Source organism: Anser brachyrhynchus, assembly GCF_964034855.1.
Source record: "Anser brachyrhynchus genome assembly, chromosome: 1".
Lineage (NCBI taxonomy): Eukaryota > Metazoa > Chordata > Aves > Anseriformes > Anatidae > Anser > Anser brachyrhynchus.
In genome coordinates, this window is record NC_137694.1 from 75,549,720 (window position 1) to 75,573,977 (window position 24,258).

At 42.5% G+C, this 24,258-nt stretch overlaps 2 protein-coding genes across 3 annotated transcripts; one reads left to right on the forward strand and one right to left on the reverse strand.

Annotated features, from left to right (window-relative positions):
- The first annotated feature begins 1,328 nt into the window (after window positions 1–1,328).
- On the forward strand, window positions 1,329–18,185 carry CYB5R3 (cytochrome b5 reductase 3). Of its 2 annotated transcripts, none has more exons than XM_080582339.1 (9): window positions 1,329–1,438; window positions 3,277–3,408; window positions 6,745–6,817; window positions 9,315–9,421; window positions 10,416–10,545; window positions 11,556–11,639; window positions 11,777–11,862; window positions 14,091–14,190; window positions 15,705–18,185. In XM_080582339.1, the coding sequence occupies exons 1-9, from the start codon at window positions 1,418–1,420 to the stop codon at window positions 15,875–15,877; spliced, it is 906 nt and encodes a 301-aa protein (XP_080438465.1). In that variant the 5' UTR covers window positions 1,329–1,417; the 3' UTR covers window positions 15,878–18,185. The 2 variants fall into 2 exon arrangements, with proteins under 2 accessions (XP_080438465.1, XP_080438466.1); XM_080582340.1 differs by lacking the exon at window positions 1,329–1,438 and adding an exon at window positions 2,624–2,644.
- Window positions 17,728–24,176, reverse strand: REP15 (RAB15 effector protein). The gene has a single exon (XM_080582354.1). It carries the CDS (start codon window positions 22,208–22,210, stop codon window positions 21,488–21,490), a length of 723 nt encoding a protein of 240 aa, XP_080438480.1. The 5' UTR covers window positions 22,211–24,176; the 3' UTR covers window positions 17,728–21,487.
- Between the last annotated feature and the right edge of the window lie 82 nt (window positions 24,177–24,258).

Below are 24,258 nucleotides of genomic sequence, written 5' to 3' on the forward strand. Positions count from 1 at the left end.
CGGGAAGGATGGCATCCTGTGGGAGGGACCCCACGTGGAGCAGGAGCAGAGAGTGACCCTGAAGGAGCAGCAAAGACAAAGCATCAGGGACTGACTGCAGCCCCCATTCCCCGTTCCCCTACACTGCTTGGTGGGAGGAGGTAGAAGAGGGTGAATGGGGGGAAGGTGTTTGTAGCTTGCTTTTAGTTTCTCACTGCACTAGTCTGCTAGTGATAGGCAATAAATTATATTAATCTCCCTATTCTGAGCCTGTTTTGCCCATGACAGTAATTGTTGTATGATCTCCGTGTCCTTATCTCAATCCTTGAGCCGTTTTCATTGCATTTTCTCCCTCTTTCCCTTTGAGTGAGAGAGCGGCTTTGGTGGAGCTCGGCTGCCCAGCAAGGTAAAACCACCACAAAGGTATGAGCGGTGGACATTCAGGCTTGGGTGGTTTACTTGGTATAGTGGATGGTGATGTTGATATACATATGTTATGCTCTCCTTATCTTGAAAAGGTGTTGGGACTTTGGCTGCTGGTGAAGAAAAAAGTACTGGAAGTTTATTCAGTAGACTCCTTGCTCCCCCCCCCCCCCCCCCCCCCCCCCCCCCCCGTTGTTACTTATCTTCCTTCCAGGACCTAAAGGGGGCCTACAGGAGAGCTGGGGAGGGACTCTGTCACAGAGTGTAGTGGTAGGATAAGGGGGAATGGCTGTAAACTAAAAGAGAGGAGATTTAGATTAGATATGAGGAGGAAATTCTTCACTCAGAGGGTGGTGAGGCCCTGGCACAGGCTGCCCACAGAAGCTGTGGATGCCCCATCCCTGGAGGTGTTCAAGGCCAGGCTGGATGGGGCTTTGGGCAGCCTGATCTGGTGGGAGCTGTCTCTGCCCATGGCAGGGGGTTGGAACCAGATGGTCTTTAAGGTCCCTTCCAACCCGAGCCATTCTGTGGTTCTGTGATTCTATAATCTTGCTGATTATGGGCAAAAGAGCGGTACATATACATCATAATGTGATAAGGGCAAGCTCACGGAAGGGCGGAACTAACCAAAACCAGACTTGCACGCAGTCTTTGCTGAGGAGAGGCACTGAAAACAACACCGCGTTTACAACATTTGGTGGCTTTTATTTTCGCGATCCCCACCCGCCCCGCTGCTCCTGCGGGACCCGGTGGCGGCAAGGACCCAACAGCCGTGGGCGGAATCCCTGAGGCCCTCAGCCTCCAGCCTGCCCCCCTTCCCCGGTGGCTCTCCCCCCGCCGCCGCTCCCGACCCCTCCCAGCCTCCGCGGTGCTGTGTGGTGCGGGCGCCCTCTGGCGGGAGAGGAGCGATGCTCGGCGCTGATTGGCGGGGCGCGGAGCGGCGGGGCGGGGCGGCGGGGAGGCGCGGCGCTGATTGGCGGGGCGGCGTGGCTGTCGGCTGGGGTGGAGGGCAGCGATGGGCGCCGGGCTCAGCACGGTGAGCGGTGGGGGGGGGGGGGGGGGCGGCCGGGTCCGGCATTTTGGGGCGAAGGTTTTGGGGGAGAGGGAAGGGGTTGCGGCTGCCCGCGGCGCTGGGGATGGGGCGGATGGCCAGGCGGTGGTGACCGGCCCTGGCTCCGCCGATGTAGGGCCTGCAGAGCCTCCGGATCTCCCCCCAGCCGTTAGTTCTCTGTTTCTGCCTATCAGCTCCGTTAGGGCCCAGCTCGCAGCGCACCTGGGCTGTTCCTCCCCGGGCTCCTCCCAGGAGGTTTTTTCACGACCTGACCGCGAGTCACGAATTACCTTCCCCGAGGCTAACGTGGTGCTAAAGCTGTTCCTCAAAATTAAAGTTTGTTCTGCTGAAACAGGCTCTGATCTGGTCAATGGCTTCAGAAAGGGAAGGATTTGATAGCCCACAGCTGCTTCTTTGCTCATTTCAGATAGCTATGTGTTTAAATCAAATTAGCTTATTTTAACATGTTCATATCTCATCTGAGACATCATCTGTTGCCGATTCAGCTTGCTGTCTCCACTAGACTCAGTCACCGGTTGCAGTTCTCATTAGGGGTTTATTTGCTGCTCTGTCATTGTCCTAAGCAACCTCCCCATCCTTTTTTTTTCATGGCTCAATAGCAAAAATTCTTCCTAGAGCTGAAGTAATATGATGGGTCTGCGGAAATTAAGGAATAAGTTTCTTGTAAACTTCAGCTAATTTAGAAACATCCTCTGTCTGGCTATTTCAGTATTTTCAAATAAAAGTGAAAAATGCAGTGTGTGTGTGGTATGGTATGCTTTCAAGTTAAACCAGCTGCTGATATCTTTTATATCTGTACAGCAGAATTTTAAGAAGAGAGATTTTATGCTGTCTTTCCTTTTAATTTTGCACTTGCCATAGTTTCAGTAATTATATTGGATATCTTATATCCTCCCAACAGCTGTGTCAGGCTCAGAGAGATGTGATTCCAAAATGCTGGCCAGGTCCCTCTAAAACAAAAATGAAAGTAGAAGCTGGTTGTACAGGACTTCCAGCTCTTCCAAGAATAATCAAGAGCACCGCACGCAGTCAAAGTATTTTGCAAAATTTTCATTTTCAGTTCTATCTCCGTCACCCCCCTTTTTTTATATATATAGGTATCGTGGAAGAATGCTGCTGCAGTCACGCTGTTTCACTGCCCTGAGTTAAAACCTGGAACAGCAAATGAGGGTCAGAGAGGATTTTTACCCTGAGCATTACCTGGATGCGGTCACTCCCAGCCCCATCCAGGAGAGTGGAGGGCTTGTGAAGGATTATATCTATGGGTGCACTGGCAGGCGGGGAGCCACGATACCCTGGCCTGAGGAAGGAGCCGCTGTCATGGGGGATCTCTCTGCCCCAGGGGCTGGGTGTGACCCCCCCCGTCGGCATCACCTTGCAAGCCTGGTGGCATGGGATGCAGCAGAGGAGCGTTTGGGGATGTCACGGGCAGGAGCCACCTGCGAGTGTGTTCATGTCTTTGGGAGATGGGCAGCTAGCTGCTGGGTGCTGTTTGTGTGTCTGCCTATGCTCATCTGTTGGTCTTGTTAGTGGTTGGACTTGGGGACATGGGGTTGGGTCTGACAACCCTCTGCTGGCATGCCCAGTGTCACAATGTGGGAGCAGCTCTGGGTGCTCACAAGGCAAACTTGTATTACACTGTTTTTTTTTGATACTTACTCTTTCCACTCATGTTAGCACAAAGAAACAGAGTATTATTTTGGGTGGTTAGATTGTCACATCACGCTAATATTTTCCTCCTCACCAAAATAACCTTCTATTGTTGTGCACATGTATCTAATGATGTCTCTGTTTTGCTGCAGCTGCGTTGGGTTGTGACATACCCTATATGGCTAATCTACAGCACCATCCAGAGGCTTTTTGGGAATCCCTATCCTGCAATCACTCTGAAGGATCCTGAAGTGAAGTATGCATTGAGGCTGATAGATAAAGAGGTAAGCACGTGTACAGTGCTGAGCATCCTCTCCTTGGATACTGTGAAATGCTTATAGTTTCCTAAATCTTGGGCAATGTTGCAGCAGGGATTGCTTGGGAACAGTAGATATTTTGAAGGCTGCTGAGCTTGTTTCTAGTAAAATCAATTAAATATCTGTATTTTAAGTAAAGAACTTATTTATACCTGCTCCTTGCCTAATATGAGTGAGTTCTGCAGCATGCATTTCTGCAAGCCAGCTGAGTGGTGAATGCTGCTTTAGAAATGACCATACTCATAGTTTCTGTCATATGAGCCTCATGTCATAGAGTACATCAGCAGGACTTCCTAAAATCCCCACTTCTAGATGGGCTGTGAGACAGACGTCATGCAGTCAGGCGGAGCAGGCAGTTCTCATTGTCAGTAGCATTCGTTCCAGTAGCTATCAGAAATATATTGATACTGATTGCTGTTATTGGATTTATGTACACTTACATGTTACAGGAAGAAATACCTTTAAAAGGTGTAGTTCTGACAGCAGCTGAGGTCTCTCAGCTTCTCCTTCTCTCTGTTTAAAGTGAAAGGTGTCTTCTACCTCCTGGGGTGCTCAAGTGGTTTTTCAGAGGAAAGTAGTCAACTTTTCAGTGCTGGATCTTGCTACCAGAATTTGGTAACCCTGCTTGGGGAAAGGGAAACAGCCTCAAAAGATGAGAAGTCCAAATTTCCCTTGGATAAGCTGGCCATTAGAAAAAAATATGAGACAGAAATCTTGCCTTTCAGGTATAAATGAAGTCATACCTGAAGATATTTGTAGTGTTGACTTTTTAAGTCAATGGGCTAGTCAAAATGTTATGCGAAGAGTTCTGTTGAAAGGGGCTTGGGACTGGAACAGAGCTTTCTTCAAGGTATGCAGAGTGTACTGATAGCTTGGCTTTCATTTGTTCAATCAAAGAAAACAATTACTGTGTTTCTGAGCCTTGGTTTCTTGGGAAGTGAAAGCTTCCCCATGGCTTGGGTTGGGCTGCCATACTGGATTTGTTTCCCATGCATACTACAGCAATGCAGTTATTACATACTCGCCATTTCCTGATGGGATCCGTAGCACGTGGTGGCAGGTATGATCTGCTTGACAGATCGTAACAGAAAATAATTCCATGTTCACATTGCAGTTTTTTGCTAAATACTGATCTTTCTCAGTCCATTGTTGTATGTTGTGTATGTATGTGTATGTAGTCTGTTTTAATCTTGGTATGAAGGAACAGCTGTGCTATAACCTGCTCAAATGCTGCCGCATGGGGTAGCTTGGTCAGTGAGAATATTTTAGTGATGTACGTATAGAAATTTTTGCCTGAATGGGAAATGTATTCTGGAAACAGAAGTTAGTTTTGAAAAATAATAACCTGGTACTGTAAGTACTGTTTTTTGAGAGCTGTAATTCTATGTTTTCACTAGCAGTTTCTAACATCCTGCCAAAAATCAGCTGCAAACATTCTGAATATTGTACTGCTAAACTTCTCAGCATTGCCATACCTGACTAGCTGGGGAGAAGGAAATTAGTCTTTCTGACAAGCTACAGTTTGTATTTTACACGCTATTAAAATTAAAATAGGTGAGAACTTTAATTGAAACATACCTGTCATTACACAAAAACATTTTAATGTCACTTGAGAAGGTAACTGTAGCTTTCAGTGTGGATGTGGAGCTAACTCAAGACATGCATGGTAAATGTTAGTAGGCAGGTTTTTCCTTGGAGTGTTGCATCTTGTTGCTTGTGCAGCACAACCAAAGACCCTCATATTTTAAGAGTTTCCATTATTCCCATTACCAAGTCGATATTCACTATTCCTTTTTTGTAACAGTAAAGCTCTTGGTAGCTTCACCATTAGAGCACCAAAATGATTTGTTTTTAAAACAAAAATATGAACTTGCTTTTTTGGGGAGTAGCTGGGGATTGTAATTTTTAGCCAGAAGTTTTTTGATGATACCGTTGAGAATATGGCTGAACGTACCATCTTGTTGGGCTGTTGCAAGGAGAATTGTTTCGTCCTCCACCCCGTCTGCCTTTGGACATGATGATCGAGGTGCTGTGAGTTTCTTGAGCCTTTTAGTGTTTCTCACAGTTGTCTCTTGTGATGCACAAAAGGCTGATGTTCAGATACCTTGGACTGAGCTATCTTGAATTTAATTGATGAGAGGGTTAACTGAGAATTCAGGAGTTCACAACATTTTTCTTTCTGCATGCTATTAAGGACGGTATCTTAAAATAAAGGATTACTAGCAAAATTCAGCTTTGAAGCAGTGAAACTGGAGCTTAAATTTTCATACAGAAACAGCAGTGGACAATGCCAGAGAAGCACTGTTACATCTACATGTCAGTTGTCATTCTAGTGAAGTTCCAGAATAGTCACAGGTACAGAGAAGCACTTTTTAGACTGCTTCTCAATTAATTCACTTCTTTCTTCAGAATTTACCTTAAAGTGATTTATTGTGAGGAAGATTTTGCCAGCGTGAGCAGAACTCATAATTGAAGACTAGGTGAACTCTGATGAGATGGAAATCTCTGTTGTTTCTTAAAAACAAACAAAAAAACACTGTAATATCTATTTAATAGGATGTTTATGTAAGTTTCTGTAGAGGGGATATAATGTCTCGTAGGGCTTTAAAAAAGAAAGTCATTAAATGAGCTGTTTGGCAGTATGCTGTTTCTTTCTTTTTCACTATTTTAATTCCATTAATGTGAACTGATTTTTAAGAGGTAAAACTTGTGTACTATGAGAAACACTAATCTTTTTGACATCCACTAGTGGCTTCTGAAGTCATCTTCTGCATGGAAATGGTAAATTTATCAGACTTTGAGACATTGACATAATTTTTTTTTTTTTTTGCATTGAACTCCTATGTGTTTAACCTTTAAATGAGAACTGGAATATTGGTTAGTTTTTTAGCTTGTAGCCTCCTCAAAGAAGGCAATCTAAATGTTCGTACCATTTAGAAAGTTATTTAGTCTTAATCTACTTGAGTACCTCACTAAGTTTTGCAATTAACATATAAATATATTCCAAAACAATATTTGTGTATGTCTCTTTAACTTATTTTTTTTTAATTATTTTTATGCTGTTTCTAAAATATTTTGAGGAAAAGTTAAGTTTTCAGGGCATTTGAGTGAAAAGTTTACATCTGCAAGATTGCCCTATTCAGATGAGTTCTTACATTACGCAAAATTTTCAGTTAGGGTGCTGCTGTCCCCCAGATACTTAATCCTGAACAGGCCAGACTTGCGTGTTGATAATACAGGTGAAATTACAGGCATAATATCCCAACAATATAGCTGATTATTATTTTTATTTTCCTCTTTCAGGAAGTTAGTCATGACACAAGAAGATTTCGATTTGCTCTTCCTTCAGTAGATCATGTTCTGGGTCTACCAATAGGTACGTTCTGTCTTTCCTTGCTGTGGATCAAATCCTTGTTAATTTAGAGATTTTGTGGGAGGGGTTTTTTGTTTGTTTGTTTGTTTGTTTGTACATTTTGAACTGTTGAACTTCAAATACTGTCCATGTGGCTTGAGCTGGTATTTAGGGCTCTGCAGAACAGTCCTCATGCTGTGAGTCATCTGCAGCGTCTGAAGTCTTGTGTTCTTACAGAGAGCATACATCCAGCTTGTTTCTGGGAGGATAGTTGAAACAAACATTGGCCTTTGCTTGTATTTCTCTAATCTTAACTTTCCAATGTGCAGTATTTCCATGGCTCTTTGTCTCTGTGGTTCCTTTCTGCCCCTCGAGGCAATGTCGCCTCTACCTCTCTGCTAAGGCGTGCATTCCCCAGTGAGCCGCTAACCTCTGAGTTTGCAGCCAGTCTCATGGAACTTTTTCATCACCACGAAGCAGATGTTTCCTGAGGCCTTGCCATGTGGCATATTGCCCTCTGTAATAGCTTAGTGCTGTTTTTTCTTACTGCTTATGTAAAGAGCATTTGACTGTGATGTGTATTTGATACGGACTTTGGCTTTAACCACCTTTTGCAAAGGTCTGTGGGTTAGAGGTGCTGGCTGGTGGTCCTTAGGCACCTTTTCAGCATTACAATCTGACCAGATTTGTTTCTCTTTGGTTGATATATTATTCTCTTGATCCTAGTTTCCCTCACTTTTCCATAATTAACACAGAGGACTGAGCTGTCTCACCTCTGTAATTGTTCTTGTCCTAACAGAAAGGAAACTGTCTGGGGTGAATTTGGCCTGCTGTATGCCACATCTTCTTCCAATATTTCAGTAAGATCAGGGCAAATCAGTAGATGGTTTCAGTATAGCCCAAGGAGGGATGTGCCTCGCCTTGCGTGGTTCCAGGAGCATTGTAGTTGTGCTCGCAAAGGTGCTCTGCTTGGGATAATTTTTTTCATAACCGGGGGAGTGGTTTATTGTGTGACAGTTGGGGAGCAAAGCAGCTGAAAGTTGGTGAGGGAGGTAAAAGCAGCTGGGAGCAGGAGGCGTGGTAGGCTTGGGACAAATACTGGAATGCACTCTGCATGTTCAGTGCAGCACCAGCATTTTGCTTTTACCAGCCAACTTGGGTGTTACAGGAAAGAACACAATTCACTCAGAGTTGGATTGTGCAGGGCTTCATATGGAGGCCTCCCAGCAGCTGCTGTCCCATGAGTGAGGAGCTAAAGCTCTAATGGATAAGAGAATAAAGTATGTTTTCCCTTGGAAGAGCACCTTTTTTTTGTATCTGAGCTAATTCTTACAAGGCTTGTCCTCAGAGCAATCCGTCTGTCGGATTCACAGTCTGCAGGGTTAGTGATGGGTCTGCTCCTGTAGGCAGGGATGACAAGGCTGTCGCTTGCCTGGGAAGATGAACAGGAAGCTGGTGCTGCTGCTGCCTCAGTAATTCCCCAACAGGAAACACATGTGCTTCCAAATGTACATTGACTCACCCTCATATCTACACGCTGCTTCAAGTCAGTTGTGGTTGCTCAGTTCCCAAGTTACCAGGTTGCACATCTTTATCCATCCGCTGGTTTGCCTCACTGGCCCTCCAGCTTGACAGACCAGCTTCCAATAAAGTACCAGCTTTGTGTATCCCATTACAGGCAGAGGAGCTGTACCATCTTCGGAGAGTTATGTTCATCTTAAGAGACAGTGGTGATAAAATAATGAAAAACAAGTCCTCCCTAGATATTCTTCACATGTGCCTCTTAAGAGTATTTGAATTTTGTTGGAAAACCTTTTCAAGGAGTTAAATTCTAGTTGTTTTTTGTTGTTGTTGTTTGTTTTTTGTTTTTTTGTTGTTACTGTTTTTCATTAAAATATAGACATTGAGAAAAGGAACTATTGCAGAGAGTTCAGCCGATGTGTGAGAGATTGAAACATGATTGCTATTTTATTGTTAAACTGGAGGAATAGCAGGGTTAAAAATGTGCTTTACATCTAGGCAGCCTTAGCAATGGCAGCTGGAAGACCTCCTGGTAGACTGGAGTGATCTGTGGTCAAAGAATTTTCTAACTATGTTGTGACAAAACTATAGCAGTTTATAACAAACACTTTAATGAAGTGGTTTGAATAGCACTCGTCAGTTTCCCCCTCCCATGTTCTTTTTATGTATCCATGATGGAGAGAGATCACACTGTTTGCAAGATCTCACATGCAGTTAGGGCTTTGATGAAACATAAATGAGTGAAGATATCGAAACAGACATGATAGACACACAAAGTTAGCAGCAGGGTTAGCTGCCCTTCCAGGTAGAATCTGTGTCTGGTTAAGAATAACTGTGGCAAGATATTACGATGTCAGGAAAATGAGAAAGGAAAGAGTGGTACCTCCAAAACAAGGTAAACTGAGCTTTGAGGCTGCTTTCACAATTCATGTCAACCTGACAGATCCATAGAAAGAGAATTCCTTTGAAAGCAAACTGTTTTTTTCATACCTGCACACAGGACAGCATATCTACCTGTCTGCACGGATTGATGGGGCTCTGGTTGTTAGACCGTACACTCCAGTCTCCAGTGATGATGACAAGGGCTTCGTGGATCTTGTTGTCAAGGTGAGAATGTCATGCTGCTTTTCTAGGCTGGGCAACTGCTGAGCCCACCCATGCTCTTGCAGTGCTATGTGAAGTCTGATGCACCACGTTCTGTTCAGCTGTGTGCCACTGTGGGCTTTCATTACTCTAACAAAGAATGTGCAATTACCTACAATCCATGCAGCATTTCACAATCCCTTTTTTACTGAGTGTTCTCATGAGATGCTGCATAATTTTCTGTATTTGCAGATTGATATTTTCCAGAATCTGTGTATGCTTGCAGATGTTCACATACTTGTTTAATCCTTCTGAATTAAGGAATTAGCCTTGCCTAAACTATCAGCTTCTTTTATAGCTAATGTAACATGGTCTTTGTGGTTGTTATTAAGAGTGATGATGATTTTTGTTGTTACTGACATGGTGGACTTATGTCATTGATGAAAATGTGATTTTTAATCTTGTGATAATGTACTTTTGTTTTCTCTTGGTATTTATACTAAACAAATATATTTAAAGATGACAGTAATTTAAATGGTGAATGGTTGAATCTTCAGTTAGTTGCTCTCCACTCTTTTTGTTACTCTGGCTTTGAGATGCAAACAGTTGGCATCCTGAGAAGTTGTTTTGGGAACATCCCTTTGCAACTGACCTGTCAGGGAACTTTCACAGAAGTTTTTCCATTTTCAGTTGCAGTAGTTAATATATTTTTAACTTGGGTTTAGATCATGTTGTTTATTAGGGATACTTTATATATACAGAACTATAATGGAGAAATTGCCAGTCTGTGTCCAGTCTGATCAAAATCGGGGCAAGAGTGTCATTTTAATCTTTATCAGGAAATTTAATGCTTCTCTTTCATTTTCAGTCAAATCTGTCTTGATGTTATTTCTTTATGTAATAATTGATTCATTTGAAAGAGGAGCATGAATCCATAAATATTTGAATGGCAGAGAGAAGAGCAAATAACTCATCTTTGAGCTGTCAGATTAATTGCTACATTGTTATTTTTTAACAGATTTACTTTAAAGGTGTCCATCCAAAGTTTCCAGATGGAGGGAAGATGTCTCAGTACTTAGAGAGCCTGCAAATAGGGGATACTATTGACTTCAGAGGACCAAGTGGCCTGCTTGTCTACAAAGGAAAAGGCAAGGCTGACTCATAAATATAATTTGTCCAGAGTAAACAATACAGAAAAAAAACATTATAAAATAGCAGTAATCCTGATCACAATTTTTTTCCAGCTGAGTTCAGGTCTTTCTCTGCACAAAAGAAAGTGTTAGTGTTATAATTAAGTCAACAGCCATCTTGAGGAGAATTGTTATATGATTGTAGAAGTGCCTGTGTTTTGTACTGTTCTTAAAGAAGGGAATTCTCTCACTGCTTATATGGGCATAGTTTCTACACTGATAAAAACACTTGGTATTTGTGCTGTCCATTGCTAATTTCCCAAGTGAAATTGAACTTTATCAGCAGGAACTACTTTTATGCCAGTATAAAAGATCTTACTTTGGTATAGCGCAGCCACAAATTTGTCATAAAAATCTTCTGGCAATTCTGTGTGCAGCAGAACTTAAATATGTGGTTTTCCAGATCTTTGTGTTCACATTACCCTGTATGTAGAGACATGTGAATGGAAGAAATACAACATTTGGGGGAATTTCAAGAGCCTTGTCAGATTTGGCTGAAACTGTCAAATCAGCTCAAAAGAGCAGATAAATATACAAAAAAAAATACCCTGCATATTTCAGGTTTTCCTTTAAAATAATCAGCATGGGGGAAAAAAAAGTTCTTAGCAGATAGATTCTGGAAACACTTCTACATAAAGGAATCAAGGCTTCTGAACATTGCTGGGGCTATGGGACTCAAGCAAATAGAAATACAACTCGTAATGGCTTGATGCTGTAGTCACAGAATCAGGAGTGGTACCCCATGTCGGTGTCTGATCTTATTGCCATGTGCCTTAAAATCTCTAATAGTCCTTCAGGATTTGTTTTTCTTTGTGAAATCTTTGGTTCACCTTTGTTTTCTGCCGCTATTTTACAAACAGAGAAGGGTGACAGGGCTGAAACAAAGTCAATTAATTAAAAATACTGCGAAGGGATCATAAGCCATTTTTCCTGCTTTCTTCAGTGTTTTCCATCTCTCTCTCTTTCAGGCATGTTTGCTATTCGGCCTGAAAAGAAAGCTGAACCAGTTACTAAAAAAGTCAAATACGTGGGGATGATTGCTGGTGGGACTGGTATGTGCATATAAAGATTCATCCTTGGTTGCTGACAGCTGCTAGATGTGTTTGTTCATATTTTCTGTCACGTGTTTGCTTGTGCTTCCTCTTGCTTCTTTACTTTCTCACATCATTAACCAGCATTTCTCTTTCAGGGATAACACCTATGCTGCAGATCATTCGAGCAATCATGAAAGACAAAGATGACCACACTGTTTGTCAGCTGCTGTTTGCTAATCAGGTAATTCTGTGCTTGTTTCTGCTTATAAAGTTTTACTTAACAAACACAACTCCACTCAGCAAGTGAAATTCTTGCTGAGAAAGCATGGTACAAAAATACAAACCCTGGGGGGAGAAATGAACGGAAGTGTTGAAAACTTCCTATATAAAAACGCTGTAATGAATTCCTTTGTTAGCATTACTGCTGAAGTGATACTGTCTTCCCAGATAACACTTTCTGTCCTGTCTCACTGCTTTACTTCTAATCCAATTTATAAATGTTTTAAAACTCTGGATTCATCTGTGCAAGTTGTTAATGTTTTGTGCAGACTTTTAGAGCTGTCTTTCTTAGTGGAAACATGGAAGAGGTGGACATCTGCCTCCTTCAGCAATTGCAGCTCCCCAGCTTCAGAGTAGGGTTTGTACGCTCTTTGAGGATACCTTAGTTAAGAAAAAATTAAAATTGGTCTCCAGCAGCTTCCTTGACTACAAAGCTGTGATTCTTCACAGCTGTCTCATTTCTATTCCCTCCATCAGCTCCTCCACCGGTGTTTCTTTTGCTTTTTGAGCTGTATCATACTGCAGTGCTGGAAAAAGGGAAGATTCTCATCCATAGAGTATTTGTGATACAGAGATATTTATTGGATGATCAGTGCAAACCAAGTGGCAGTGCACTGCTGAACTATACACCCCTTCTTTGCCTGATGTTCTTCTGGTGTTTATCTTCTTGCTTTTAAAATTTCTCCCTCACGATGAATATCCGTTTCTGGATTATAAGACTCCTTTTCATGCCTGTATTTTTTAGCTTCTTTAGGCTCCCCTTCATCACTCCTCTCTCCTGTGATATTCAATATTCCCATTGCCTTTGGACCATGTCTGAATCATAGAAGTTTTTTTCTACCCAGAAACAATGATCCAAGTGCCTACAAACACCTTGTTCTGATGCTTTATTAAAGACCTTCTTAAGAGCACTAGTATTGCCCTCTGGTGCTGGTTGGGGCAGCTGCAGTAGTTGATCTCTGCTGGGTGCTTGGAGTTGGCACAAACTGTAGTAGCTATCAGGGCAGGAAGGCCAACATTTGCTGAGTAATTCTGAATGACTAATATAGGACTAGAGCTCCTTTAGCAACCTAAAAAATTTAACTGCTGCTTGTGAGGAGGATTCAGGGAACACTTGCCTATGTATTAGCAACAGCCTGCGTAAACATCAGTCCTTGCCTTTAACATGTCCATGTACCCAGTAACTGCACAACTATATAGCAGTCTACTGATGGATGGACAGACAAGAAAGCCTACAGACTAGAGTTTTTTTGACATTTAATATTGCAAAGTACTTTTTATATGTGTTTTGTTGATGTTTTATTTTGACCCTCCTGAAAGGGCTGTGTTGGATTACAGACCACAGAGTTTGTGGGCTCATGTGGTGCTTCAAACCAGCCTGCCTTGAGCTGGTCAGTCCCAGTTATAGCCTTTCTGGAACACAAGCAGCTGCAGGTCCAGAAATAGGCACCTTCTTGGCAATAGTTGCTGGCACATTCCTCATCACCCCCACAGTTACAGACATAGTGGTGTCCTCAGTGCCAAATTATTAGGGCTGTGGAGGATGATGCCAGTTTTAGTCTCTACCCTTTCCTTCCTTCCTGAACTGCAGCTGCTTTTATGGGAATAAGGCTTTCTTTTGGCCTTTAACAGTGTTGCATCAGGGAGGAGCAGAACTTGCCTAACCTTTGTTACATTCAGAATGGGATACCTTTTTGGTTATTTGTTCCACATCTAGTTTAAAAACTAAACAATCTCTGTATGGTAATGCCAATGATTTGAAGTGGCAAAGATGAAAAACTTGCCTTTTTCCTGATGGAATGGCAAAGTGTGGAGGGTAGGGAGATACTTGTGCAGTCATGGTTATTTTTTTTGATGAAAATTGCTTATGTAATGGTGGTGCTAAAAGGACTTCACTCTTAACAATGTTACCACCAATTCCCTAATAAGTGAAGGTTCTGTGTTTTGATACAGGTGTTGCATTGTTTTGTTGTTTAGAGGGAAGGCATTGCGTGGTAAAGATTTGGGAAGTTTTGAACTTCTTGTTCATTCTGCTACAGGATAGTCATGGAAATAATTTGTATTTATGGGCTCTGTTCAGCTCCTAAAACATAATTGAATAATCTGCTCCATTTCACAAAACTGTAGGGGGGGTCATCTGAGGACTGCATTCAGATGCAGAGCATAATCATTGTTTTCCTTGTCCTGCAGACTGAGAAGGATATCCTGCTACGTTCAGAGCTAGAAGAGATCCAAGTTCAGAATCCCAGTCGTTTTAAGTGTTGGTATACACTGGACAGAGCACCTGAAAGTAAGATCTAACATGCTACCTCCACCAAAGCTTAAGTTATGAGAATTAATGCACATTTGACAGGAGCAATGGTATGTTGTATGTGTGTTTCTAGGCTCCTTTGTTGTTTAATGACTCGTGGGTTTATGCAACTCAGAATGCATTCAGCAGCATCATTCCTCACATAGTGATGCACAGAAGCTTGAGATATTATCAGTGTTTCCAAAGCTATGAAGCTCACCTCAAGTGAATGGTAGTGTAATGTTCCTCCCACAACTAGACTTGAATATTAGCCATTATTTACTCTGATCCAAGGTGACCTTCCTTTCTCCTTCCCCTTAGCCATAAATATAAGATGGCACCATATTGTCTCATGTTCAGAGCATTCATTAAGGCAGCTGTGAGAGGAGTGGCAGAGGCACTGCACCTCACTGAGATGTGGCTGAATGCAGACTCCTACCTAGCTGTCACATGGTGGTTTGCACTAGCTGATCTTTCTAGGCAGTGGATTTGCCTTTGTATTAACAGTGTTTCTCAAAGACAGCGTGGTTCCATCTTGGTGCAGTCCAGTTTTAAAGGTAATGGGGTCTAGTTGGGTGCTGTAAATGAGAGGATGAGCTAGCTAAATGTGCCTCCCTCAGCCGTGCAAGTTGGAGGAAGAAAAGCCTGAAGAGTTATTGCCTAAGGTTTCCATGTCACATCAGGTTAGATTCATGCCCCTATTCAGTGGTAGTTTGGAGCAGAGAGGGAAAAGCCACATGCTCTCTTACCTTGTGACCAAGAATACACCTCCCATAGAGTGGTGGGGAGGGTTTTACTGTCCCCAGAGTCCGTTGCTGTCATGCAATCTTCTTCAATTAGTGTTCTCCCTGAATTTTTAAGGCAGCTTAGATTCAGATAAAATTGTTGTTCCTTCTCTTTGGTATTTGTGAATTGTGAACTGATCTTAGGAGTTGTGATAAAAGATCCTTCTTAGACCTTCTCAACACCGTTTTACAGAATTCCACTACCACGCCTCTAAACAGACCTGAACTGGATATTTTTGGATGGGCTGTGGGAGAAAAATGTCTTAATTTTATTGTGCCTAAAGCTTTGGGTCAGCAGCGTTTTGCACCCAGAACTAGGGATATGATGGGTAAATGTGAATCCTAGTATTAACTGATTAGCACAATGAGTGTTCCTACTGGGAGCAACATCAGCTAGAGTTCTCCTAATGAAGATGTAAACTGTTGGGGTAAGGAGAATGGATGTTATTTTTTCACAGCTCTGCTTGGTATTTCCTGGGGGCTTTTAGGAAGTTTTATTAAAAGTTAGCCTGTTTTCTCCATGCATCAGTTTTCCATCTTAAAAGCAGGAGTGGTAGATTTTCCATGTAGCAGAACTGTGTTGAGGACACTAATGTGAACAGAGTGCACAGATGCTACAGGCCAGAACAGAACAGGCCCAATTAAAAAAAAATGCACACACTATTATTATAAAGTGATTTGTATCTATCTTCTCATCTCCTCCCCCCCTTCATTTTTTTTTTTTAACAGATTGGGAATACAGCCAAGGATTTGTGAGCCAAGATATGATCAGAGACCACCTGCCCCCGCCTCAAAACGATGTTCTGATCCTCATGTGTGGACCTCCACCAATGATTCAGTATGCCTGCATTCCCAACCTGGACAAACTGGGCTACACCAAGGACATGAGGTTCTCCTTCTAAAGAAGACTGATACCTTGGTGATCTTGTGAGGAAGGGAAGAAAATACATTTAATGGGGAACAAGACAGTTAGAGAGGTGGGTGATGCACAGTGCTGGGAAGCTACATTTACATTAAAAATAATTAACGTTTATCTGAATCTCTGGCCAGTTAGGCACTTAAGCTTAACTGTATCATAACTGTACTGTATGTTGCACAGAAACAACTCTATTGCAGAGACATAGCGATGTATTGTACTTGCCACGTCTGTCTTGTAGAAATATTATACTCCATCTCAAGACAGGAAAGTATAGCTTCTTAGGGCAGCAAATACTTGTTTACACTTTTCTTAGCAATGTAATCAAATGCCAGTAATATCCTATTTCCTAACACTGTGCATACCCAGTATTTGATTTTGTATGAAGTATGAAATATATAGAATGAGCTGGATTATTGACCTTGCTTATGCCAAACTTTAATCCTTACAGAGCTTTTACTATATGAGGGCCAGGAGCCTTTGCCTTGTACGTATAATCTTTACAACACCAGAAGCTTAAAGATTCTTGTTCATTTGAAGGATGACAATTAACCATTTATGACTTACTGAAGTTGTACAAGTTGCCTTGTTAACCAAACCAGGAGTAGACACCAATATGAAATTTGTTTCCAGTGTATTTTGGAATAGCCTCTCTTCACTGCAAACACTTTTCCAGCTCGTCACATCCTTGGGCAATGAAGGAAACTATGGAAAGCAGGAGGCTTTACACACAGTTCTACAAGTAGCTGGAAATCTTTGCTTATACGTGTGTTGAATACTGAAAAAAATACTAACTTTTGTATTTACTTTTGAATAGCAGACAATGCCATAAGAGTAGGAAAACAATTGTTCTGCAGGGTCTGTGCAGTGAAAAAATGCTGGGTGAAAATTAGATCCAGTTTTAGTTTCTTGTTTCCCGGAGTCTGATTAGGAATGAAATCACCACAAAGGTGGGTTCCAGCAGGTAGCCCAGCTTTGCGTGCAGTATACCTACAGTCAGGAGACTCACCTGCGTATCTTGCTCTGGCAAAACCCCAAAGAGTTGGTAAGGATTGCACGGAACAGCCTTAAGTCACCAAACTGACAGTAGATAGAAATGTCTCACTGAATCTAAACTGTTCTTGGATGCTGTTTACTATAGCTCCACTTTATTTTTTTAAATGTAATTTTTTACAGCAACCTTTTACCTAACCTCTAGTAAACTTGATGCATCTTGCATGCTGAACCTTCTGCTTCCAAACAGATGCTACTGACATTAGAGCTGTCCCTGCGAGGAATCTGTGTAACTAAAAATTGTGGTCTGGTGATAAAATCAGAGTGATTGAAAAGATGTCTAGTGGTATGTGAAGTAATGTGGATGCTAGTTAGCTACAAGTATCAGTGTATAATAAATATAACTTTTTTTAAAAAAAATTTGGCTAGGTAGTTGAGGCTATAACTTGCCATGCTTTCTTTTGTGTCTGTATAACAGATGTGTACTGTGCATTTAAAAGGTTTCTCAGCATGAATTAGAAGGAAAAAAGATATTGCACAGTTAATTTAAGGAACCTGAAGTGGATAATACTATTATTAAATTTATTTTATTGACTAGACACTTGCCTCTGAAATCTTGACTTTTTGGTGTGTGCTTCTGAAACTTATTCTTTAATACTATGCTGTGGAGTTCAAATAATGCTCAAGTAAGTTTCAGTCCCTTTTTTTGTGAGGCAAAAAGCAGAAATTTGAGAGAAATTATCTTGGCTGCTGGTTTGTATCACTAGGGGATAAACAAAGATTTTTTTTTTCATGACTGTATTTAATGAGGTTTTTTCATATCCAAAAGAGCTAGCTGGTAACACATCAATTTTTGGTATTACTCTGCTTATCTAAGTACTGGCTTTTTCACATCTATGTAAGAAATAATTTTGCAGGTGATTCATCTATGTGTTACATAGCACATCATCTTCAGCCTCATAAGAGAAAAACGTGTAGAACACTCCAGAAAGTTAATGTTCAAAAAAAAAAGGGGGGGGGAGGAGGCTGTTTGATTTGTTTACTTAAGTGCTTTTTTTGAGTTGGGTGAAAATTGCTGTATTCAGATGCCGAATCAAGGAGCAAACTATTGCTGTTTTTCACCCCAATCTCTTAGTTTTATCTTTATACATCTTCCGTGTGAATATGGGGCTCTTTTAATAGAAAAAATGAGGGATTTTTTTATATGATTCACTGAGACAAAACGGTGTCCCAATCCCTTTTGCTTGATGGTCCTGTACTGTAACATTTAAACAAGTAATAAAAGTTGGGTTTGCATCTTTTTTGATTCTTTGAGCCAATTCATCTGCCTGTCTTACAGAAAATACTGTGGTGGATGTTATTAGGCAGCTTGCTGTGGCCAGCTCTGAGAGCAGGCTGGTCCTGGAGGGTTTCACCCAGTTCCCAAGTGGACCAGGGCAGCTCTGTGCATCTTCCATGTATGCCCTTGCTGGAGGGGAAAGAGGCAAGAGCTGTCAGAACCACATCCTCTTGGGAGAGGCAGAAGCAGCTGAAAAAGGGCTTGGGGTGCTGAAACTGAGGGCCAGCTGCAGCCAGGCCCTGTGAAGAGAGGAGATGCCTCATCTGACTCCCTACCTAGAGGCTGAGAGGCTCCTGCTGACTGCAGAAACAAGTCCTCACAGCAGCAGAGGAGAAACGTCACTACAGCAGGGAGTCAGAGGCTTGTGATGGGAGGTAGAAAGACTGTTTTCACATTTCCTGGACAATTGTGTGAAACAGCTGGAAACTTGCAAGTAGGGTCCTGTTTCCTACCCAGCAACTGCAGTGGTGTTACACTGCAGTTGTACACAGTGGCTGTACAGTTACAGACACCAATGCAACGCTGCTGTGTACGTGGGGACACACATGATGTGGCTTTGTAACAAAAGCAGACTATTCCAACACAACAATGTTAGTACTTGATTCAGCTGGAAAAAGACAAGCATTTGTCTGCATAATTTGATGGAGAAATGCTAGTCAGCTTTTTAATTTAAAGTTTCTTAAATTAAGAAGGGGTGTTTTTTCTGAAGGTAAGGTTTTCTGATGCTTTTTGATCTGAACTACCTGGTGAAACTAACTGGCCAACAGCAGCAGGTGCTGCATGTTTCCTGTTTTGGCAGAAGCCTGTCTTCTCTGATCTATGCTTTCGTGAGCTCTTGAGCTCATCCTCACGAGTTTCATACATTAACCAAGCTATACATGAGAAAATGATGGCAAAGTGAAGAACAAACAAACCAACCCCCTAAACTGCTTCTGCTTACCATTTAAAAAAAACAACAACAACAACAAAGAAACAAACAAAAAACCCACAAATGACCTAATTACTTTTGGCTTAGACTGAGGTCAGAAACTTACCCAGAAAAATGTACACTCTGTTAGAAAAGCCTGTGGTATCACTGAGTCACCAGTTCAGCCTGGCTAAATAAACGAACAAAGTCAAATTTACATCATTAAATACTCTGTTGTTTGTCCTCACCTTTATTATCCACAGCACAGATCCTTGGCAAATTCCCACCATTGCTGAGGGGCCAGGCTCCTGAGCTGAAACCCATCAGGCAACCAGGTGAAGGCTGTGGCACACCCTGGGGAATGTAACCTAGATCCCAGAATAAGCACCAAGGCAGCGTAAGCAGTGTTACCTGAGGTACCAGAGCACCTCTGGAGGAGTCAAATTAAATGGTCAACTGCCCCAGTGTCTAATTCTCATAGTTCAAAATCTATACATGCAAGTCATTTGGATTTATTTTCCTTTTCCAACTCCAAAAAGGTATGCAAAACATCCAAAGGAAGAAAACACGTTTGCAGAGACAGCATTCCTATGGAACTGATTTGCTTACAAGACAATGCCCTAAAAACCACGAGCTGTAATTAAACAATTTAAAGCAAAAATAAAGCTTTTCTGCTGGCCTTTTATAAAACAATGAGTCCAGCTGCAGTACTGCTCATGCTGTTAATTTAAACACACAAAAACCATCCTGAATGGTCCTAGACCTTGCTCTCGCTGCACAGCCCTGTAACTGTGCACATTTTCTTTGTTTAAAAAAAAATAAAATACCAGAATTATCCCCTCTGTCTTATCAAACCCCTGTTATGCACAAAAATTACAATGCCGCCAGCTCTATAAAAAACAACTGTATTTCAAGCAACTAGTTTAAAAATAAAAAGCCTCCCTTCCCTAGCCCAGCTGCCTTTGTGACATGGCAAAAATTTTCACTGATGTCTGTGTGTTTGGTTTTGTTTCAGTTCACTTTTCAGCCTCAGTTCGGACTTACCTCATGGAAAGCTTCTGGCACTGATGCCAAAGCTTCTTTATGCTCTTTTTATATGACTGTGTAAATAATAGCCTTTATTTCTCAGAGATCGTGGCTTCTCCATCTTAAAACTCAAACAAATAGTAAAAAATAAGATAGTTGAAATTATTTTTATTCTGTTAAATTATAAGGAAAGCCACATGCAGCGGAGGGTGATGCTTACAAAACTACTCACATATACAAAAGTTGGTCACTACAGTGCCACAGTGGCCTATAAACACAGTGGATTTGTGAGTTTGAAACTGGATGAGTTCTTCCTTTCACTGGTTAACAGTGGCTGAAAGAAAGTAACTACAACTGTGCAACCCAAAGTGCTGTCAAGTAAAACCTGAGGAAAATGGCATAAATCAGTACATAAATACAATTAGCTGCTAAGATACTGAAAACAAAGACAAAGCAAAATACTTCTGCCCCTTCCAGACTGCTGCTTGCTGCCATGAGTGGTCAGGAGCTCACCTCTGCAGCTTTGAAAGACGAAGACTCCCATCAGCATCCCCAGTGCTGGATCTTTGTCCCCATTTGTTAATTTTCCCACATTTTCTTTAACAATTGCTACTGCCTTTTGCCACACCTTGACCTGACACAGCTGCTTAGCAAGAACAGAATTTGCAGCTGGGACCAACCCCGCCCATGCATTTCACAGTGGCTCACAGCACTGAGGCTCTCCTGTCCCTGAATCCATAGCCTGGCACTGATTTACTTCCAACAGGCAGGTGATTAATAGCTTCTTCATATAGCCCATTTCTATCCCAGGGAAGGGCTTTTCCTCCTCATCCTAACTGAGAACCAGCTCCACTCCTCCAAAACAGTGTTTTGGAGTCCTTGTGTTGTCCTCCACACTCACTGCAACTTTTACAACTAGTAACAACACATTTTCTTTATTACAGACTCATCCTCCTGTTTAAAAACAGTCTGCCTTTTCTATAGACACAGCGCACAAAGGCTGAGTCAAGTCTAATAAGACCTCCCAAGGCTCCAGGCAATAAAGCTTTCATCAGCCTCGGCCAATACTTGACAGTTGGCGAACAGAATGTTCTGGCAAAATTACGAGCCTTCTATAAACACATTTTCTGGCAGGTACCTCCTGTTGTTTTAAAACCTGGAGAGACTGAATCAGCTTTGGCTACTACAGGATCTACAGGAATGTGCTGGGTGGAGGGGGAAAGTGGGAAATAAGGGGGTGGAGGAATGGCATGCAAGATGGGAAATGAGGCGAGCTCAGCCCACACAGCCTTTGCTTCACGCATGCAGAGCTGCTACTGTTAACACAAGGTTTACAGAAAGTTTATGTACACATTGCCCACCTCCTTCAGTCTATTTCTTGCGCTGAGGCAGTTTCCCAACATCTCTTTTGTGGACAGGAAGCTGTCAGTACTCATGACAAATTGCCTTAGAGCATTCCTGCCCAACAGGCGGCATTTTTGCTTCTCCTTGGCAATGCTGTCTAGCATGACTCCGCGGATGTCCTTGGGCTTCCCTGGCACACCAAACATGATGAACAAGCCCAGGCAGTCCTGTCCCACCAGGCAGCAGAAATCTGCCAGCTTCTTGAACCTGCTCCTGTTTTGGAAATGCTCGTCTGCCAGCGTGGCTTCCTGGCAGCAGTCACCCAGCGCCTCAGTGGGGCTGCTTTTGCTATGGAAAAGCTTGGCCAGCTGCAGAGCTTGCACAGCGATCTGAAGTTTGATTTGCTTGTCAACTCCCAACAGAGTCCAGATCCAGTCCACACCAAACAATGAGGATTGCTGCTTGGTCATTTCGCTGGTTGTGATACGTTCCTCCACTCCCTTTTCCACACAGAAGCTGATAAAGTTGACCAGAAAGATCTCGTTCAGAGTGTTTGTGGCTGGCTGGAATTTGCTCTGAGGATCTATGAACCCAAGGTAGTCCTTCAGTCTTTGGGATGCATAGACCACATCTTGGCAGAAGGCTTCACAGATAACAAGAGTTTCGGCCTTGTTCTCCTGGTTGTCTTCATGTGATATTTTCTGGCCCATTTTCTGTGCAGAAGGTTGTTTTCACATGCAGACAGCCTCAGGGAAGTCCTTTCCTTCTTCAGCAAAGGCTCTGTAGTCACTGGACACCGTCAGACCTACTAAGTACACATAATGGGTAGCTGTCGCCTTCTAGATTAAAGTCATGCCAGCAGGCTGTGCTGGCAGGCTGCAGTCCTGGAGGGCATGAAAGGTTTCTCCTGGGCGTGTTCCTTCACAGCTCACTGAGCAGGGACCAGCCCAGCAGGCCCTGTAACTTCCACACCTACTGAATTCACTTGTTTGTTTTCCTTATTGTTCATTCTGGCACAATTTCCTTCACCGATCCTATCTCATTCCAGTCTGATCTTATCTCATTCGATCTCATTTCTAGGACTATTACAAAGAAGCCTCTTTATTGGCACTGGGTGTTTCCTAGAGATGAATCAAGTTGTTTCTTTAATCACCCAGAGAGAAGTATGTATCCAAACCTGAAGACTTCTACAGGATGCGTGAAATGATGTCATAGTCTGTTTTAATGGAATGTTTGCCTGTATCCCAATATTAACTGCTGTTACTGTCAGTGGCATTAACTGTGCTATGACAATGCACATAGACTCAGTTGAACTTTTGGCTCAACTAAGAAGCTTGCGCTGTTGCTGCTGGATTATCTCAGGGAGACTTGGACAGTCAATGCACAGCTACAGCTACAAATAAACAACCTTCCTAACCTTACAAAATCCAGTCTCCCTAACTGTAAAAGCTGGAATGTATATTACCGCTGCAGCAGGCACCATCCCTGTTCAGCTCCAGAAGCTGCTGCTGCTGTCAAATGCACTGTCACAGTCTCCTCATTGGCCCAAAAGCTCACCAACATTCTCACAAAACACTGTCCTACTGAGCACTGCTCTTATTCCTCTTCATTCTCAACGAATGAAAAAAGCAACAAGGATCTCTCTCTGCCTTCTTTTCTCTAATTGCTTAAAACTTCCTTCATTTGATCTCTCTCCTCCCGCCTACAGATGTTCTTGCGCTTCTGCCACCCCCACAAGGGAAACACCATCTCAGGAGCAGGGCTGGTCAGTCACACTGCCCTCATGCCCCTCTCTCCAAGAAACAGATCATGTCCGAGGTATTACATTTCTTCTCTTCCAGGGTCTTCATATGTGTCATGGGCCCGTCTCCATTCCTTCGTAACTTACAGCCGTCAGTAGGTGTTCACTACTGCTTCTCCTGTTATCTCTGACCCTAAACCTTGATTTCCCTTCCTTTCTACAGAGGGATTCCCCAGCACCTAACACACTCTCCTTGCTGACCTCTGCTCCAAATCTACTGGCAACTCAGGTTTTGCTTTCGTTTTCACAGCTGCCTCACAGAGTGCTATCCTCAGCTGGGAGGAAGAAAATAAAAGGACTCACCAGGAAAAGCTCTTGCTGCAAAGTAAAACGTCAGAACGCTCAAGGGAAGCATAAAGCTCTCAAATAGTAATGCATCTTCTATTTTTCCACGTCACTGTAACAACAAATGCATATTTGTGCTCTAGATTTCAAAGTGTTTATCCTCATTGTTAACACAGAAATGTCGATCCATCAAACAAAACCACAGAAATGACAGTCGAAAGACAGGGAGGGGTTCTGCATTTTCTGCTCTGTTATCTGGGCCACACCAGGCAATACATTTATTGACATTTGTACCTGCATCCCGGCAGCACACTGTGGTCTGGGGAAAACAGCTGGAGCTCCTATTCCTGCTTAGGGCTGCGAATGCATGCACAGGGGGACAACACCTGGGACTGGAGAGATGCTTGTTCTCTGCAGCGGGGATGGCCAGAGCCGGTGCTTTTGCACCAGATGACAATCAACAGACACGCTTTCTTATCACACTGTGCCAGATAATCCAAGTGATTCAAATCTGGATCTCAGAAATCAGTATAAAAAGACCTAGGACAGTGTATTTCTTTACTGTTATCTGACTCTTTCTGCAGGCACTATCAATAGACGAACTAATGAGTCCACAAAGACTCTGATTTTGTTTGCCCCTTCTCCCTCATCTTTTAAATAGAACAAAATAGC